General features: G+C 39.9%; 1 protein-coding gene across 4 annotated transcripts in view; it reads left to right on the top strand.

The window, feature by feature from the left end:
* Positions 1–19134, top strand: part of unc13c (unc-13 homolog C (C. elegans)) — a 125783-nt gene that overhangs the window by 54065 nt on the left and 52584 nt on the right. For all 4 annotated transcript variants that reach the window (XM_086070781.1, XM_086070780.1, XM_086070782.1 and 1 more), the window contains 4 exons: positions 2146–2302; positions 2491–2559; positions 12300–12389; positions 15022–15150. In XM_086070781.1, coding sequence (XP_085926907.1) covers positions 2146–2302; positions 2491–2559; positions 12300–12389; positions 15022–15150 — 445 coding nt within the window. The remainder of the gene's footprint in view (positions 1–2145; positions 2303–2490; positions 2560–12299; positions 12390–15021; positions 15151–19134) is intronic.

Genomic DNA, 19134 nt, shown 5'->3' with positions numbered 1-19134 from the left:
AAATAGTTCAACTGAGAATATGCAGACTCCAGGTTATTATTAGTATAACGAGCATTAAAGATACAATAACCGGTGAAAGTTCCCATCTGAACTTTACAACCGCTTTTAAATGTGCAGAGTGCTGGGGAGCTGTGTCTCCCCACAATAGCACTAAACAGATGCCATGTTGTACTTAGCAGCCAGGACTGAGTAGCATGCCGCTTCCTGATGTGGCAATACATTCCATTTCTTATTATATATGTATACCAGGCTTTTTCCTCTTGGCTATCACTTAATACCCCTTTTGAGGAGACATCAAATGACACAAATAAGCCAAAGAAAATGCAAATGATTCAATCCGTTAGATGTTAACTGAGCTGAAGGGGTATTTTGCAACTACAAATGTACATTTTCCAAAAACATTTCAGTTCAAATTTAAAGTGTACACATTCAGAAGCGTTCAACAATAGAGGTCCCTCTTGCATTTTATGCCTCGGCAAAGCAAAGCAGCTTCAGCAGGGTGCCTCACCTTTTTTGTATTCCCTTTTGCATTCACGTAAACTTGCAGATGACTGCACATTTGCATTTTTATGCCCTGCAAAGTCGAACACTGCAAGTTTTGCATGCCTTACAAGCAGTGATGCAGATACTATAGCGTTCATATTTTTGTATTAGCATGCAGCACTCGTTTCAGAAGAAATTATGCTGTAGCGATTCACTACTGGCCTTGTGTGCATGTCAATGTGAACTACTGAAGATATTTCATGTTCATAATTGTGTTGCCTTTGGAGACAAGTAATGATGTTTGGTTGAGTTGGAAAAGTTTGTAATCTATTGTTTGTATAAAATGGGCAGGAGAATCTCAAATGTAATTTTTAGTACACTAGTTTTCAGTGTGAACTCATTGTTCATTTGAACTCATTCACTCCCAGCCATTTTCATTGAAGCAACCCCCTTCGCTACTGGATTTTGACTGATTTTGCAAAGCCTACAGAATATTGTGTTCTATTGCTATAAAAACATGGAACCTACCAAAGGAAAGATGAAAGTCTCTTCTTTCATCAGGTAAAAAAAAAGATATCAGTTTCAGTTTTGCCGCAATAAGCATTAGAATATAGCTAAATTTCATCATTACTCACAAAAAATACACTTTTGAAAAGAGCTAGTTGCAACATGGTGTTGGTTGATCTCTTATACTCTGCTGCCACCTGCTGGCCGTTTTTTGCTTTAAGCAACTTCTTCAGGTCAGAGGTTGCATCAAAGCCTTCTGTATGCTCTAGCATAAAAAAAACCCCCGTAAAATACGTTTTTGGGACCACGGCAATATTTAAAATGGACCGTTTTTATACGTTTTTGGGAGCAAATGAGTTAAGTAGAAATGTTGATCTTTAGACAAAAAAGAAAGACATGAATAATCAAAAATAGGGATGTTCAATACCACTTTTTTAGACTAATGCCAGCACCAAGTACCAATAGTACCACTATGAACATTTTTTATATTATTCTAACTTAAAGTTCCTGATCGTAAAACGGCCACAAGAGAGTAACGATACCCTGAAATAAGGTCCGATATTGGCCTGATACGATACCTTTTATCGGTACTTGCCCATCCTAAATCAAAAATCAATTAATCCATCCAAAATTATCATTACACAAATGAGAACAAGCATGATATAAAATGAATAGATAAATATAATAACTTAATGGTTACTATAATATACTGAGAGTACAAAATGAGTTTAGCATCTATTAGCTGCATAGAATTATACTAGAAAATAAATGCGAAAACACATACAAAAAAGTGCGGTACCAACGTCCCAACAGCAAGAAAGCTTTGATTTACTGTCTAAGCAACTTGATTTGCTTCTCGCTAATGGAACACTTTATTCCAGTCCACACACCTCTGCTTTACAACAAAGCTCTGCATTATTCATTCAGGATCTCTTCATGCCTTCAAATATGAAGTCTTTCATCAGAGGGGATTGCTCGGAACATCAACAATATGGCGATTACTTAAGCACATATCGATTCATGTACGCATGTGCCCGCCAAGGTATTTAAAGTTTATTTGTGCAGTCTCAAATAGTCCCCAGGTTTACTGTTCTTAATTGCGTCCACGTCCCACAACCATAATTACAAATAATTACCGTTCATTTTCCATCGCAGGCATTTCTCTTGCCTGTCCGCCAAGTACATGTGTCCCGGTGTGCCGGCGGTGATGAGTAACCTGCTTGCGAACATCAACGCCTACTTCGCCCACACAACCACGACTACCACAACCACCGCCTCCGCTTCGGATCGATTCGCCGCCTCCAACTTTGGGGTAAGCGCGCGCCGCATTGTCACTGGAGTCGTGCTGTTAACATAAATCTTGAACAATCGGAATATACGCAACACTTTCTAAGGGCTCAAATGATGCTCGTAACTATTCCATTCAACCTGAAGTGGTATCAATGTTTTCATGCAGCTCCAAGTCGTGACTAAATAGTAATTGGTTTCTCATCCCGACAGAGGGAGAAATTTGTGAAACTACTGGATCAGCTGCACAACTCGCTGAGGATCGACCTGTCCAAGTATCGTGTAAGTCCCAGCACTTTACTTTGTCTTAAGCTTTTGGCCACATCATTTTGTTTTTTCCTGTTTAGAGTATGGCGTCGCTGTCCTGTGAAAAAAATGTATGTCCATTTTTTGTTTTGTTTCTTACATTTTTGGGATGTCTGCATTCAGTTGTATCCCCCAAAAAACCCGTAAAATGTAAATTAGTGATATTTTCGTGAATATTTTTCGCCCCCCAAAAAAATTTCAGACGGAAATGAAATGAAAACTAAAATAGAAGCCATTCATTGAGACGATAACGATAACTAAAATTGACTGACAATATTGTCAATGACTAAAACAAAAATTAAAACAACACAAAAATTCACACAATCCAATCAGAAGGAATGAAACGCGGGTTGGAGAAAAGAAACACTCATTCATTGTGCAGCTGTAAAATTAATCCCAAGCAATTATGCACTTTTTTTTATTTAGGTGAAAACTAAGTTATATTATTGTCAGTTCAACATGTTTCATTGAAACAATTAATAAAGACACTTTTTTTTTTTAAATGTGTCTTCCGTGTTAAGCTACAGTTACAAATAGGTGTGTTATAATATAAGGAAAATATCAACTAAACTGTCAATTTAGTCGACTAAAATTGGATTAAAACAAAAATACAATCAAATGACTAAATTATGACAAACTTTAATTAATTTTAGTCAAAAGACTATAACTAAAACTATAAATAAAAATGTATTGTCAAAATTAACACTGATGTAAAAAATGACAAAAATAGACACAAGTGTTTTTCACAGTGCAGGGAGAATATGCAAAATCACGGTCTGCTGGTTATGTTGATGTCTGTGCCTCTGATCTTCTTGACCGTCATTTATCAACTGTAATTTTCTGGAAATGTTCAAGATCTCTAGCGTGCATGTGTTCTTGATCGATACAAACACTCTGCAGCCTTTGATTAATGCGAACGGTTCGATGTACTCGGGGAAACCTGCTCGTTGAGAGACCACTGCCAACACACAGACAACAGCTGAATATGCACATGCATACAAGCATTTAAATGTAACGTGGGTAAAAGTGATGAGAAGTGTCCTTTTCACGGTGATTTAGGACCTTAGTCAACGCTATCAATAAAATTATTATTTTATGAATGACTAGTTTCAATGCATTGTGCAAAGTTGAGTCTTTGCTATTTGTGCATATGCATGGTCTGAGGAAGATCTAAGTTTGTTTGTAGTGTACATACATTAAAAAAAGTCCTTAAAAAAAGTTAATTTTATTTTTTAGATGTTCCTATTTTTTTTTTTAAATATCATTTAATCTTCCAAAATAGACTGTAATCTTATGAATTAGCATAACAGTCAAGTGTTGCAATTTTAAACCCAATATTTACTTTTTCAACAGTTTTTTGACACGTTTTGAAAGATGAATCACATGAATTTTGAGTCATATACTGTTATGTTACATCAGACACAAATGATTATAAAACCCATTTTCATAAAATCATGTAATTAAAACAACTAATAACAGCACATTTCTGTAATTTTAAGCATTACTACTCGTAATACAACGTTTACCTATTCTAGGTAAATTAATTGTCTTAAAATGTGAAAATGTTTGTAATTAAAGATTAAAAACAATGTGAAAATAAGGCAAAATCCTGTTAAAATTACAACTGCAAAAAATGTATTTTTAGGAGAAGTAAGAATAGGTTTCTGTTATTTCACTGTATTTTTTGGGCGCCCCAGCTGCTGGAATTTTTTTTAAGTCTTTAAGATGTTTAAAAAATATATATATTTTTTTACAGTGTACATAACCAGGTACAATCATTGATGAATCACAGATTTATGCATCAAATGTGCATATGCATGATTTAAGCACACATTTGTGGGTATGCTCTGTTCGTAAATAAGGCCCATTGTGAGCCAACTACAGCGTACATCCTTGTCCCTTTATGTAACCGGACAATCTCCATTAGGGACACATTTAAATGTCTACATTGTACACCCACCCATCATTTATGTTCATATAAGCTATGACATATCCTGCAAACCATCAGGAAGTCTCCATAAACGTCAAAGTGGATGCGTGTGTAATGACACGGAATCAAGGTCACCTTACAACGCCTCACATGATAACCCCGCAGGTCCCCATAGTAATAAAGTCAATCAAAACACAGACAACTAACCTTCATAGCAGCGTGCCATCACATCGGAAAAGAAAAGAAAAGCCAGAGGGGAAGCATTTCAAAAATCCTCAATGAATGATTCATGACAGCATTGCTTTGGGAAAATGATAGATAGACAACATAAGTGAGTCCAGAAAACAAATAAGTGAGCCTGCTGGTCAAATTAGGTAGAACAGCACAAGCACAAATGGTTTGCAAACACGGTTGTAGCTTCACATTAGTGGCTGTGTGTAGCGTGACGTGTTTAGTAACTCGAATCTACACGGGGAGGTGTTTATTAATGGGACGGCATTTATATTGATAACATTAATGGTAGATTACAATTTGCATCGAGTGAAAGTGAAAAGAAAGTGGTTGTGCATATACCGGATTTGCAACACAGTTTGAGGAACAAAACCAGTATCTTTTTTTTTTATCAGCCAATCATTTGTAATAAAATATAACTGATACTGTAACAGCCTACATCAAAGAATGAAACCACTCAGATGCAACAATAAGGAGATGTGACCCCTGCATATCAGGCGAGCACGCAAGGTCATGGGCTACCTCCAACGGCTCAGGGACGATGCCTGCTGCGAAAAATACCGTTTCTCCTTGGAAAGAGAACAGTACAAAACGAAAAGCGGCATTTTCCTACAGAGGACTCTGCCCGACATCAATGAGCTGTTTGTTTAAACTAGGTACGTAATCACTCTTCATGGTCAGTAGCTTGGTGACTTTCCAACATTTGCTCCTGAGCACAGATGTTCTACTGTATGTGAAGGATTTTACACTTGACCTGTTAGCGACACGCCGCATGCCTGATGACGAGTGCGGGCGCTGTGCCACTCTTTCTCGTTTTTAGACCCTCCGGGCAGATCTAGCGAGGTGTGTATTTTACCTGGCAGGGTGTTGCTACGCGTTTGGTGTGATCTATTTGTGCAATAAAATACAGTAACGCACGGTACAGCGATGCCATCGCAATTAGGACTTGGCCTGGCGTCCGCCGAGGTTTCTTGGCAGCAACGCTGCGGGTCGTAACGTCCAACAAATCTTTTCCGGATTTATCATTCTATGCCAAAGTGAGAGCTCTATTGATTTTTCGATTGATATACCACCGGAGACGGGGGGTGGTAGGTAAGATCATAGTTCAAATTGATAGCATGATCATTGTCACTTTCCTGCTCTTGGCAATGTTCAACAAATCTTTTAACTACCAAGGGATCTCCAGGTCTAAGGAAGAAGCTCAAGAATTTGAACTAAGACGGTTATTTTAGTCAGTTAGTTATTAAGACCCACGTGCTTAAGTCGTTTTGCTCCACGCCTGACTTGCTCCCGTGCAGACGTTTGACATACCACGACGGCGTATTCGGGCCACGTTTAAATGACGACGGCGTTATACAGTAACTGTCTAACTTCCAACAAAACAAACACTACTCACATCAAAGACAGAATACCACTTCTTTTTTTTTGATAACCGCACAGAAAAGCTTAATGTTGGTGCCTTTTATTAGGTTCAAATTTGTCAGTTATATTTTTAAGCCGAGCACAGCAACATAAATACTTTCCTAGCCAAGTCTGAGAGTTCCAATATTTGATTTAGACACGACGAGCCACCGAAACATGGCAGAATGAAAAATAAACGGATCCTAGCAAATAGAATTTCATCTCCGATAGTTGGAGTTGGGAGAGCACGCCGGTCCGCCAAAGGTACCGCACTATTCTACTCAGGCAGATTGAATTCCTGACATTTAGTACATAAGCTTCTAGAACAATCCCATGAGCGCTAATCTTGTTAACTCCAACACACACACATCCATACACATGCGCCCACATGCAGGTACATCATGCCCTTTAACCCCCTTGCTCTTTTTTTTTTCCCATCACCTCACTTGAATACAAACCTATGTCCAGCTGGTGGCACCGTGCAGTGAACCAACACCGACCCACTCGCGATAGCAGCTGATGCTAAAGCAACAATGCTGGGAACGATGTCAAACGAGAGGAGCCGGCTTTGGACGGAAAGATGACACGGGTAGATTGAAAGCGCGCATGCTGTGACTGAGCGACTGCGCCTTTCATTTTCCCGCGGCCCTGCTTCTTGGCAGTGACGTTCACACACAACGAAATCACAGAATATCACCTGCCGGCACCACCCCTGCTGTGTCCCTATCGCGCACGCACACACACACGCGCACTATTCATTCCCTCTTTCATTCTCTCAGAGCAGAGCCAGTCGGCCACAATTGGAAAGGAATACGATTCCCATCTGGCTCACCCAGCGAATTGCTCTCCCCTCTCCTAATGACATTCCGTCGGAGATTGAGTTTGCTTTTATAAAACAAGAGGCCTTGAATCGGTGTCGACGAAACAGGCCTGATGTACGGTGACACCTTGTGTAGCCGCGCGCTGTCCCCCGTGGGATCGGCAAGGTTCTCCGGGATACCGCTTGCTGTTTGGACACGATGATATAAAGTCATGCTTGTTCAGCAAACACCCATGGGAGTTGGTTGTGCCCTTAAATTTGAGTGAGTGTTGTGTAAGAGCAATCTGAAGGAAAAAAAACATTTGTATGGTTTGCTTGGCTCTGTGCTGTTGTTGTTCCTTCACGAGTAAAAGCGCAGTGGTTGCCACTTACATGCATTTAGCCTGCACAAGTTTAATATTGCTAACTTAAATACATTGCAGAGATGTGTGGTAGGATACTGTTGTTTGTCTCCCTTTAGAAATTGTTTTAATTCTACCGAATAAAAACTAGGGGTGTCAACATTAGTGTGTTAATTTTGAGTTAAATTAAAGTTCCTTTAATGCCAATTTTTTTTTTACGCGTTATTAATAACCGCCCCTTACTTGGAAAGCTTGTACTGGGGGAATTCCAGTCGCAACGCAGCAGACACATCCACGTCAACATTTAGCTGTAATAAATGTAATAATAATGCATAGATTTGTGGAGACTGGGGTCAAGTTGTATTTTACAATTTCAAAAATGTACAGAATTTCACAAGTTGCTTCATGTTGAAAGAAAAAGAAAAATGCACTGAGCTGTCATCAACGTCTTACAAATGCAATTATGCCATCTAGTGGCAGAAAAATTAACTCCACAAAAATCAATATCACACTTGTTTTTTTTACAGTACAGTACATTCTTTTCATTTTAACTCAATTTTATGAGTTATGAAATGACTATCAATGACTAAAAGATGCAGCGATATTTCTATTAGTTCAACATTTTTCCCCCCACTTTTAAATTAACAAGAGTATGAAAACTTAGAAAAAAAATGTTTATTGTAAAAACAATAACACGTTTAACAAAAATATAAACACTACACTTTAGTTTGCTCCTGTTTGTCATGAGCTTAACTAAAAAATGTAAGATGTTATTCATGTACAGGCCTATTTTCTTTAATAACACAAAAAATGTCCATTGTCCATGTCTAAATCTGCACTAGTGAGCTCTTCTCTATCCAAAGTAAAATATTGGCTGTCCTAAAAGTTGCTAAATGATGTCATTACCTAATTTGCATAATTGACCATTTGCATGTAATAGAATAGTAATGGGCACCGCAGGAGAGAGGAATAATGTCGTGGGAGAGGTAAAAAGTGAGTAAACAAACCCCCCAAAAAAACAAAGAACACCAGACAAAAAAAAGTCACAAGATTTGTTCTTCAGTGAGGCCAAGACCCCTATGAAGACCACAAGCATGCAGATGAGCTTCCCTGAGACAGTTCTGGTAGAAATTCTTTGGTTCGGTTTGGTTGCAGCTGCTTTCTGAGTGCCAATTACACACTCCCTCAAAACATCTGTGCCACTGTGCTGTGTGATAAAATTGCACATTGCAGAGTGGCCTCTGATTGTGAGCAGCCAAAGGCACACGCGCTGTCCAAACAGCATCTTGATAGGCCACATTAGCTCGGCAAGGTGAAGGTTTGTCAACATTTTGACAGAAATAGGCCTTTTGAGGATGCAGAAAAAGTCTTAGATGTTTCGAGTTCAGCTCATGAAAAATGTGAGCAAAGATAAAATGTTATTGTCGAGTGTACGTAGATCAAATGATTAGCGCATTAGATGACTGTAACCATGGTGATTTGTATTCAGAACCTTGCAATCAAAAACGCAAAATGGAATGCATTGTTGCTGGCAGTCTTGTATCTTATTTAGTTAGTTGGTAAGATAGCTATTTCACCAGTCATTCAGTCAGTGTTATTTAGTTAGCCAAGGTTATACAAGCACCTCACAACAAATTCACAAAACTTGGTAGAGAGATGGAACATTTAGCCTGAGATAGATGCAAGTGCTGATCCAGAATTCATTGTCACTTTGCGTCTGCTTCTTTTCAGCCAAATTGGACAATTTGTGCCAATTGGGACCCATTTTACAATGCACATTAGCCTTTATAATCTTTGTAATGACAGCATTTTTGGCACCTGCTGTTGGTTCTTGGTGAAATGTTTGCCGCGTCCACCCAACAAAAAATGTGTTCTCATTTAATGGTGCATTATTTATATGGGGGCGGCTCGATGTGCTTTGCTTTTTAGACACGCACAGGACTTGCAACAAATTGTTCTTACTGTGTGCATCATGTCGACTTGAGGTCGGGAAAAACAACTATGCATCCGAGGCATGTTTTATTAAATGCATGCTGCTATCCTCCAGGCAGGAATATGTATTGGTCTATTGGGAGAGACGGAATTTCACCTTTTTGTTCATCATCGTTTGCAGTGCAGAAAGCATACCAATGTGCAGATAAAATGAGGCAAACATTCTTCTTGGTGATAAACTTCACCTATGATGAGATTAAAACCCATTTTTGCACCGTGATTTTGCACCCAGTTTATTCATTGTTCTACTGATAGGAATAAAGTTGACGCTGCTGCAGAGATTAAAGTATCTTGTCACTGTGTCATAGCCCGCCACACTGAATATGACACAGCGGAGGTGATAAGAAATTGCATCTATACTCCAGTTTAGAGAACAAAGCATGATTAGATTTCTGGGTGCTGCACAATTCGGTATTATTTTTGGCTTCCCTAAATAATCCAAGGAAGTGATATGTATGCATAGTCACAACAACACTGAAAGAGAGGTTAGCACGCCATAATATAATAATAATAGTAATTTTGTGTACATCATGCTCTGCTACTTTTAGATCTAAACCGGACATGTTTTAACTTAATTCCCTACATAAATGTACAGTAGTAGTTGTGGAAGCTCTAAGGTTACGGAATGCTGGTCGGACAACAATTTGTTCCGATTTATGAACAATTATTCCCATGGCAATTAATGAAAAAGGTGAAACTGGTCTCATCATAAAACCTGTATTAACTGGTCAGGGAATTTTATATTAACTCATTCACTCACAGCCATTTTCACTGAAGCAACCCCTTTCGCTCCCGGCTGTTTTACTAGATTTTGACTGATTTTGCAAGGCCCTGAGGATATTGTGTGCTATAAAAACATGGAACCTACCAAAAGAAAGATTAGAGTCTCTTCTTTCATCAGGAAAATAGTATATTTGTATCTATTTCCATTTTGCAGCAATTAGCATTAGAATATAGCTAAGCTTCATCATTATTCACAAATTTGTTTAAAACACTGTTTTAAAAAGAGCTTTTTTGCAACATGGCCCCGGTTGATTTCTATACTCTGCTGCCACCTACTGGCCGTTTTTTAAAAATAATAACTACCATTGTATAAAAGTGACCTCTTCAGGTCAGAGGCTGCATCAAAGCCTTCTGTATGCTCTAGCATAAAAAAAAACAACATCAAATATATAAATATGTTTTGGGGACCATGGCAATATTTAAAATAGAAAGTTTTTATACGATTTTGGGAGCAAATTAGTTAACAATTTGACATATTTAACAATCGAACAAGTGAAAATGTAAGCAAAAAACATAAAATGCTGAGTCATAAATTACTGAAATAAGTTTCGCCAGTCTAATATGTCTGTGACTGCTGCAAATAAAAACAAGTGCCTTGTGGAGTACAGAGTTGGTTAAATGTGCTTCTACAGCCGAAGTTTTAGTCGTGGCCAACAAGCGCAGTACCCAAAGACGAAAAAGGCTTTTAGAACCCACCTTTATGCAAAGTACAACACCCATTCTAGTGAATCGCCCCATTTCTCAGTGATTTCAGCAGTAAAAGGGTCCCCAAAGGCACATCGTACAGCACAGCATTGAATTGCGCAGCATTTTAGGACCCCATTATAGCATCATTAAATACAATGCATGTGTTGCTGTATCAAGAAATATGCCAGATGTCAACATTCAAGGCTGCTCTGCAGAATCTCAAGTCCACGTTTCCAAAGGACTGATGACTTGAATTGTGTGCAATGGCGGTGTGGCTGTGCACTTCTTGTCAGAGGAAAATTGGTGTCGGCAGGGAGAGAGTCTTGTGACTGATGGCGCTTATGCTTCAAGCTGTGAAGCTGCAAATGAGACCAGTGCTACAACAATGCAGTAGCCAAGGGGGGTATTATTTTACGACCCTGGAATTCAAGGAATACATATTCAAAGGAATGTGCTAGGGGCTGAAGGATACTGTTTGAGTGTCACTGTACATCTTAGAAAAAATCATTCTGACCTATATTCTTGCTCAAGCAGATAGAATTTCCTGGATGAGTATATCATATTCCCTCAAATTCCTCCAAAAAATAAATAAATTCAAGCATGCAATTCATAAACAACTGTTCATACACCAACTTTAAAGAGCCTATTTGAACAATGTTGCTACCCAAAACAGCAGCACAAAAGCCTATTACCATTCTCTGAGATGATTTGAAAAGTGTGGATTTCACTGTGTGCAGTACTAAAGATGACCTTATGTAGTGTCTGTGACGTGGTTGTTGTGTGTCCATATTTATATTCCAGCGGGCTAAAGAAAAACATTCCACATAAAATTAGATTTTCTGGCTGTCACGGCAGCTCTGCATCAAACCTTTTTAAATGTCAATGTCAACCCCGGTTAAATTTCCGGTTCGTGTCAGATGTCCCCACCTCTGCTTTCATGCCATACACAATGCTAGGTGGCTACATGTTACTAGCGATATTACTAATTCTGAAGGAACCTTCAACATCATGCCTTTGGAAAACTTGGTCAAAAGCACAAAGATTAAACATAAAGCCCATTCTGTGTTTTTTTGAAAAAAAACAGAAGACCATCATTTGTCAATAAGGCTTGATCCTAGCTGGTGTGTTTTTACAGCAAAGCCTGCGGGCTGCGGCAGAGAGTTTTGCTTCAACTATTGGCTGTGCATTGATTTAAAAAGAGGTAGCGGATGCATAAAAAACTGGCAGAATTGTATTAGTGCAGAGCGAGCGGGAGAGGGAAGAGGATAATACCTGTAATGCAAGGGTGCCGGAATGCTGCGAGGGATTTAAATGTTCCGTGTCACGCTCCCGTGCACCGCCTGATGGCTTCATGGCGCTGAAATCGAAGTTTGCATCAGAGGAGACCTCCCTGGTCTGCTAAACGATTGGACAGACGCTCATTCAGTTATGACTGCTGGGCGTTAATCTGTAATCCATTTTAATATTTGGGGGCCAAAATGACAGCGAGGTAGCGGTGGCTCTTGAAAATATGTTTCCCCCTCCCTTGCAGGACAATTTCCCTGCTGGAAACCAAGAGCGTCTCCAAGATCTGAAGTCAACTGTGGATCTTCTGACAAGCATCACCTTCTTCAGGATGAAGGTACCAATCTCGGAACCATTAAATGTTCTTCTACTGTTTGGTGTCAGGTATAATTAAACCTTTGTAGCCACCTGTTGCCATTCATAAAACGTTCAACTAACCAAGCCTTGAAATCACAATGAATAATTAATGACCTTCAGTACATATTCTTTTTATGACATTTTGGATAGTGTGCTGTGAGGTTTTTTCCAGTATAAAATGTACTATATATTGGGATAGACGATACTAATCAGTCTCTTGTCAGAATCAATCTGACTCAGATCTGACTGAACAGGAATAGGATTCAAGTGTTGTGACACAGATCTGTGACACTGCTTGTCAAAGTCGTCCTTTCAAAATGTCACTGTTCTGTAAAAAGGGCTCCAGCATGGAATGCCGCGTTTTGGATGTTGCATCGCAGGCATGACGCCGCCTGTGTCTGTGTAGTCCGCCATGCTGAGACGAGAGAGTGAAAAAAAAAAACCACCTGATACTCCGACCACCCTGTTGTGTCGAACGCCGTTGCGCACCAAACAATGGCACTGATGTTGTCACGTATCTAATTATCTGATCGCAAGGTGCCGTGCTGCCCTGAGAAACTGCATATAATTACAGCGGTATCCCACTAAGTTCTGTATTCAAAGTGTACAGTAGATTAATAAAAGCCCCCATGGAAATATGTAATATCCCATTTTTCTTTTTGTCACATTTTGTTATTCTTGACTTGGTCGCAGTTCTTCAAATTCCTGGCCTTGATTGGGCTTGACATTACCTCAGCCTTGACTTGGTAACCTATGATTGACTGGCCTTGTTATTTGGCCTTGGGTTCAACTCCTCAAAGACCTGGCCTTGACTTACTCTCACATTTCTCGGGTCTTTATTTATATCAAATTATAGTCTGAAGGCAGTTTGTTTGTCTCAACTCTTGACCTGGTATACACTCCTTAATTTCTTGGTCTAGCTCAAAGTCCTGTACTCCAAAATCATCCGTCTCAAATGTTCTTGGCCTTGACTTGGTCTCAACTCCTCAAAGTTTTGACCTTGATCTTTTCTCACATTTTCTCAGCCTTGATTCTGACTTCTTGGTCTCAACACATCAAAGTCTCGACCTTGGCTTGGTTTCATCTTCTCAGATCCAGACCTTAGTCTTGACTTGGCCTCAATGGACTTGACATAGTGTCAGCGCCTGGAGGTCTTAGCCTAGTCTCCATTCTTGTGGTGTTAGCCTTGACTACCAGTATCGACCACTGAGGGCTGTATTTGCGGAGTATGGTAAATAATTGAAATAAATTGATAAAAACATCAAGATGGTGATAAATGACGATGGAGCAGAGCAATAATAACTTTTCTCATGTTGTGTCATGCTTTTAGTGCAAAACCTTGACTTTCTGAAACACTCAATAATGCTCACGACCATAAAATCCTCCCACATTTCATTGTAAGCATAAACTCCCATTGATTTGGGGCTCATTTCATTTCACTGCAATCAATTCAATCTCACAATTCCTGAAATATGCCCGCCACTCTTCTCAACACTGTTGACCATTCAAAAGCAAACGGTGCACGTCTTTATCCCCACCGAGCCCTTGACTGGAGGCTTACGAAACGGATCCTATACAGTAAAGCCTCTGCGCAGTATTGAAAACGCTTCCGGCATCATTGCTTCGTATCCTCACCTCCGCCTCTCTCAACAGTCAGCGAATGAAAATGTCCATTCAGCTCCCGCGTTGTGTTTGAACGCCGAAGCACAGCTAAGACGGCATCCGTGAGCGAAGGAATGAAACATTTCACTTTGGGTTACCACCGCATTCTCTCTGGTGTCACGACCGCACCGTGCATTCCGACATGTCCGCGAGCATCTCTTAGACGAGACACATGACCGCCACACGTCAATTGTAGTATACATAATGGATGTAAGTGGCTCGCCTTTTTCCACCAGGAAGTCATATACAGCCACACAGTCCGAACGTGGACGGCGATATTATAACATTAGCGGCACAATGATGGATTGCAGGGGAAGGTTGAATTGCATTTACCACGCTGCAACTCTCACTTGACCTGACTCACCTTTTAAGATTTCATTTGAACAGTTTTTGAGTCATGGAACTGTATGTACATTACCGAAATTGCAACAGCACTCACTTGAACCAAACTTCGGAGGTGTTCAATCGCGTTAGCAAGGGAACATCAATATTTTGTGAGATTTATGCATGGACAGCAAGCAGGACACATTTTTAAACGCCGGTCCATTAAGGGATTACGAAAATTAAAAATCTGCTGTAACACATGGATAAACTAATGTTCTACCCCTTCGAATCGACAGAGGCCCTGTTATCTAATTGATCGAAATGCAATAGCGGCTTTCTTCAAAAATGCATTCAGCCGTAAGTGCTCACAGACCGGGTGCAATATTGTAGATGGTGTACCAGTAAAAGGGATGACAAAAGGGCCCGAGTTTAACAAGTATTTTTTTTCCAAGTGTTCGCTCGCATATATTGACCATGAAGTGATTTGATTGGCGTTGCCCCTAGTGGCAGCCGAGAGATGTGGGTGATGTGATTAGCTCCAGTGAAGGGCTTGGATCTTCACAATCGAGGCTAAGAGTGAGAGCCATCACTTAAACTAATGGTTGTGTGCTTGTGTGTGTGTTTAGGTTCAAGAGCTCCAGAGCCCGCCCAGAGCCAGCCAGGTGGTTAAAGACTGCGTGAAAGCCTGCCTGGATTCTACGTACAAATACATTTTCGACAACTGTCACGAATTGTACAATCAGCTGCTGGACCATGTAAGATGTGGCAGAATTGCCATGGACACACTTTTTTTTTTCCTGTTATAGATGCATTTTATTTAAAAGAGGGGCAACACGTTGGCCTAGGGGCTGGTACGTCTGCTTCACAGTTCTGAGGTTCAGGGTTCAAATTTAAGGTAGTTGAGTTCTTCTTATTCTTTGCACGGGTTTTCTTTGGTACTCCCTCTCAACATGCATGTCCGATTTTTTGAAGACTCTAAATTGCCCAAAGATAAGAGTGATGGTTTGCATGTTCTGTGCGATTGACTGGCGCTATAGAAAATGGATGGATAAATTGTACTGTTTTTTTTATTCTGAGAAAACTAAAGGCCAGGAGACCCCGGAATGATAAAATACGATCTAACTGAGATGGGGGGGGGGGGGGCGGGGGGGCTGTCTATGCTGGCTAGTAGGGGTGTGCCCAAAAAATCGATTCTCATAATAATCGCGATTCTCATTTAGTACAATTCAGAATCGATTTTAAATGTCCCAAAATCGATTTTATTTAAATTATTTTATACTGTCTTGCCTTTGTCTGTGTGTGACTTTATTGGGAGCGCTGTTCATGTTGTACCCGGTTTGGCCACTGAGGGGCAGTGTGGTTCCACGCGGTCTAATACACTGTTAAGTTGTAGCCACATTAGAGAGTAGAAGGAAAAAGTCACGATCACGTTATTCCAGTAAAAGTTTTTTTTTTTTTCAGCGTGGACCCGCGAGTAGCGCGCTAATTAGCATTAGCAAGTCAGACTGGAGTAGATCATTACAATTCCTTGCACATCTATCTATCGATTGAAGCAAAAACCATTGTCAATCAAATAATTTTGAATCAAAAAATCGCTCCTAATCGAAAATGTATTCTGAATCGAATCGCAGACCCAAAAATCGGAATCGAATTCAATCGTGACACATTCAAAGATTCCCACCCCTAGTGGCTAGGCTCGTGACTGCTATCCTGTAAAGCTATATAGTGTGTGCCCTTACCCATCACCAGAAGATAACATCCAAACATCCAGCAACACATACAGTATTGCTTTGTGGTTCCTTGTAGTCCAGGCGTTGCTTTAAAATGAAAGATCTTTGCACAGGTTGCTTCCAAATCATAGGTGAAAAACCCCAATGAGAGGAAAGTATAAGAATGAGTCTGATTGTGATAATAGTGTCAAAACCTGAACAGCTTTCTTTGAAGACGCAAAAAATGGTGGCTGTAATGCATGGCTATGGGCAGGCACTCCAGAAATCACACATACATACAATATACCCTTGAGAGCAGTACACGTTTGAAAGATTTAGCTTCTTACTTGCATCATATATATTTTATGCTGCCCAAATATTGATTCATTCAATCTTGATCCACACACGACATTTACAATTTATACATGACTGTACATACAATGTATTTAACATCAAGGGTAAACTAACAAAATACACTATTATAATGCAGGTAATAGAATAACACTGGAATTAGGTACATTAGATTAGGTACACTAAGGTCTATTAGATAATTTAGTGATCCCTAAAGACATTCTAGATTACAGTAGTACTATATGGAATAACATTATAAAGTCTTATTACAGCCATTTTTACTGAAGCAACCCCCTTCGCTTCCGGCTGTTTTACTGGATTTTGACTGATTTTGCAAGGCCTACAGAATATTGTGTTCTATTGCTATAAAAACATGGAACCTACCAAAAGAAAGATTAGAGTCTCTTCGTTCATCAGGGGAAAAAAGTATATTTGCATCTGTTTTCGTTTTGTAGCAATTAGCATTAGAATATAACTAAGTTTCGTCATTATTCATAAATCTTTTGAAAACACTTATTTGCTTATTTGCAACATGGCCCTGGTTGATCTTTCATACTCTGCTGCTGCCTGCTGGTTGTTTTTTGTAATAACTACTATTGCTTTAAGCGACCTCTTCAGGTCAGATGTTACATCAAAGCCTTCTGTATACTCTAGCATTAAAAAAACATACAAATATGTTTTTGGGGACCATGGCAATATATAAAAGAGCTTTTTTATACGTTTTTGGGAGCAAATTAGGTAATATTGTGTTTGTGAAATATGAATTAAGCAGAAAAATGCATGTGTTTGTGTTCATCTTAAGTCGTGGCCATTTTGCTACCAAACGTCAACTGAAAATGTCATCGTCCTGCTGTGAAACATCCAGCACTAAACAAACCAAAAGTGATCAAATTTGGATACCAACCAAAATTTTCTGGGAAAAAAAGCTGCCTTAAAAGTGAAACAAGACTAGGAGACATCAGTGAATAGCGGGAGATTTCACCTAAATTAGCAGCTAACAGATTAATGCTACAGGTGTGCTTTTGCTGAAATGCAGAAATGTCACAGGAAAGAATATGACTGTGGGGGAGAAAAAAAAGGATGCTCCGACGTAATAAGAAACGGAATATTTACTTCAATGTGACTCGCAATTTAACAGCTCCTATGGCCTCAAATGGCAACCAGTTTCTCATGGCACAGTTGTCGCATCATTTGTTACTCTCAGTCTGCAATAAAATGTGTTGAAAGACTCAAAGGTGGCCGGCAAATCAACAGGCAGTGCAATGTGCAAAAATAACATCATCCCATGCCGCCTTTTAAAGTCTTCATGAATATTGCTGGCTTGCCGGGACCAACGGGAGGCTCTTAAATGAGGCAACAGAGACTCTGGAAACAGCATCACTCGGCCGCATTAAGGATTTCCAGGCGTTTTCCTTCATTGGCCACGTCCGGGTGGATTATCAGGCAACTGTTCCGGATTTTATGACCTCGGAAGATAATGTCCGTTTTAGGCTATAATGGGATGCGATCTGCCCCAAAAGTAGAATAATGCACTTTCCTTTTGTTTCAACTGCCAGAGGTGTTGCAGGCAATTACCACACCGGCACTTTTGCTAATTACATCGTTTTGTACTTGTTTCAATGTAGAGCGACAGTCCACAAGACAAAGGGGGGGAAAAGACATTGCCCCAAAGCTAACCTCACTGTGACCGTAAATTATTGTGGTCACAGACACTCGCTCCCCTCGCTGTCGCCGTGGTTACAACTCATTTGAAAGCCCCGTCTCGTTACAAGGCAGGCCGAGACGTAGCCTTGATACAACAAGGCATCTTGCGTAACGTGACAACCGAGCTCGCCGCTTCCGCCCGGGCATGAAATGACTAGCGGGAGGAAGGGGAGAAGTTAAGGCAGGGGACCCTGGCTTAATGAATTCAACAATCCTCACAGTAAAAGGATGCTTTCAACAAGAAAATGCAAGGAGATCAGTCATGGTAAGTGGCGAAGAGTGGAGGAAAAAAACATGGCTCATTCACTGTGAAGCTTGTGGAACTTTTGCAAGAGGCATAACGACACATCTCAACAGTGAGGCTAAATCCTTCATTTTTTTTCTCGAGACTGAAAACGTTTACGTTTACTGCCACAAATATATACAAAATATGTAATATTCAAACTAGTAGGAACAATAAGACTTCTTTCATGATACATATAGGATATAATATAATAGGATACATCAGAGGTCCCTCAAATTAAGATAGTCCTTGGAACTTCATTTATGCTCAATCCTCGCACCTTGATACACATTTAAGACGATTGGAACACTCCTAATATGGCAGTGTAAGAACATCTACCAGGTCGCGTTGATGTTTTGAACAACGAGGAGCTAGGAACATTGCGAACAAAAGACTTGAGATGAGCCCTTATGACTGCTAGCAGATAACACTGGGGAACTTAATTTTTTTTAAGTGATTCGATTTTTATGCTGATTAAAACTAAAATTGGCGCGCTGATTCCAAAATTGCAGTCCGTTTTTTTCAAGCATGTCAAGTTTTTTTCCTCCAGATAAGCAAAATTCCACTGATCTGGCCGTAGTAAGACTGTAGTAAGAAGAGCTTTTTATGATTGGACTCATCTACAGCTACGTGGCAAATTGTCTGTGCAGCCACAATTGAGGCAGTGTGGCGAGATGTGTGCGCAGATCCCA

The sequence above is a fragment of the Leptonotus elevatus genome, chromosome 3 (assembly GCF_054856555.1).
Source record: "Leptonotus elevatus isolate MCC_2025b chromosome 3, RoL_Lele_1.0, whole genome shotgun sequence".
NCBI lineage: Eukaryota > Metazoa > Chordata > Actinopteri > Syngnathiformes > Syngnathidae > Leptonotus > Leptonotus elevatus.
This window is presented reverse-complemented; position numbering and strand designations above follow the sequence as displayed.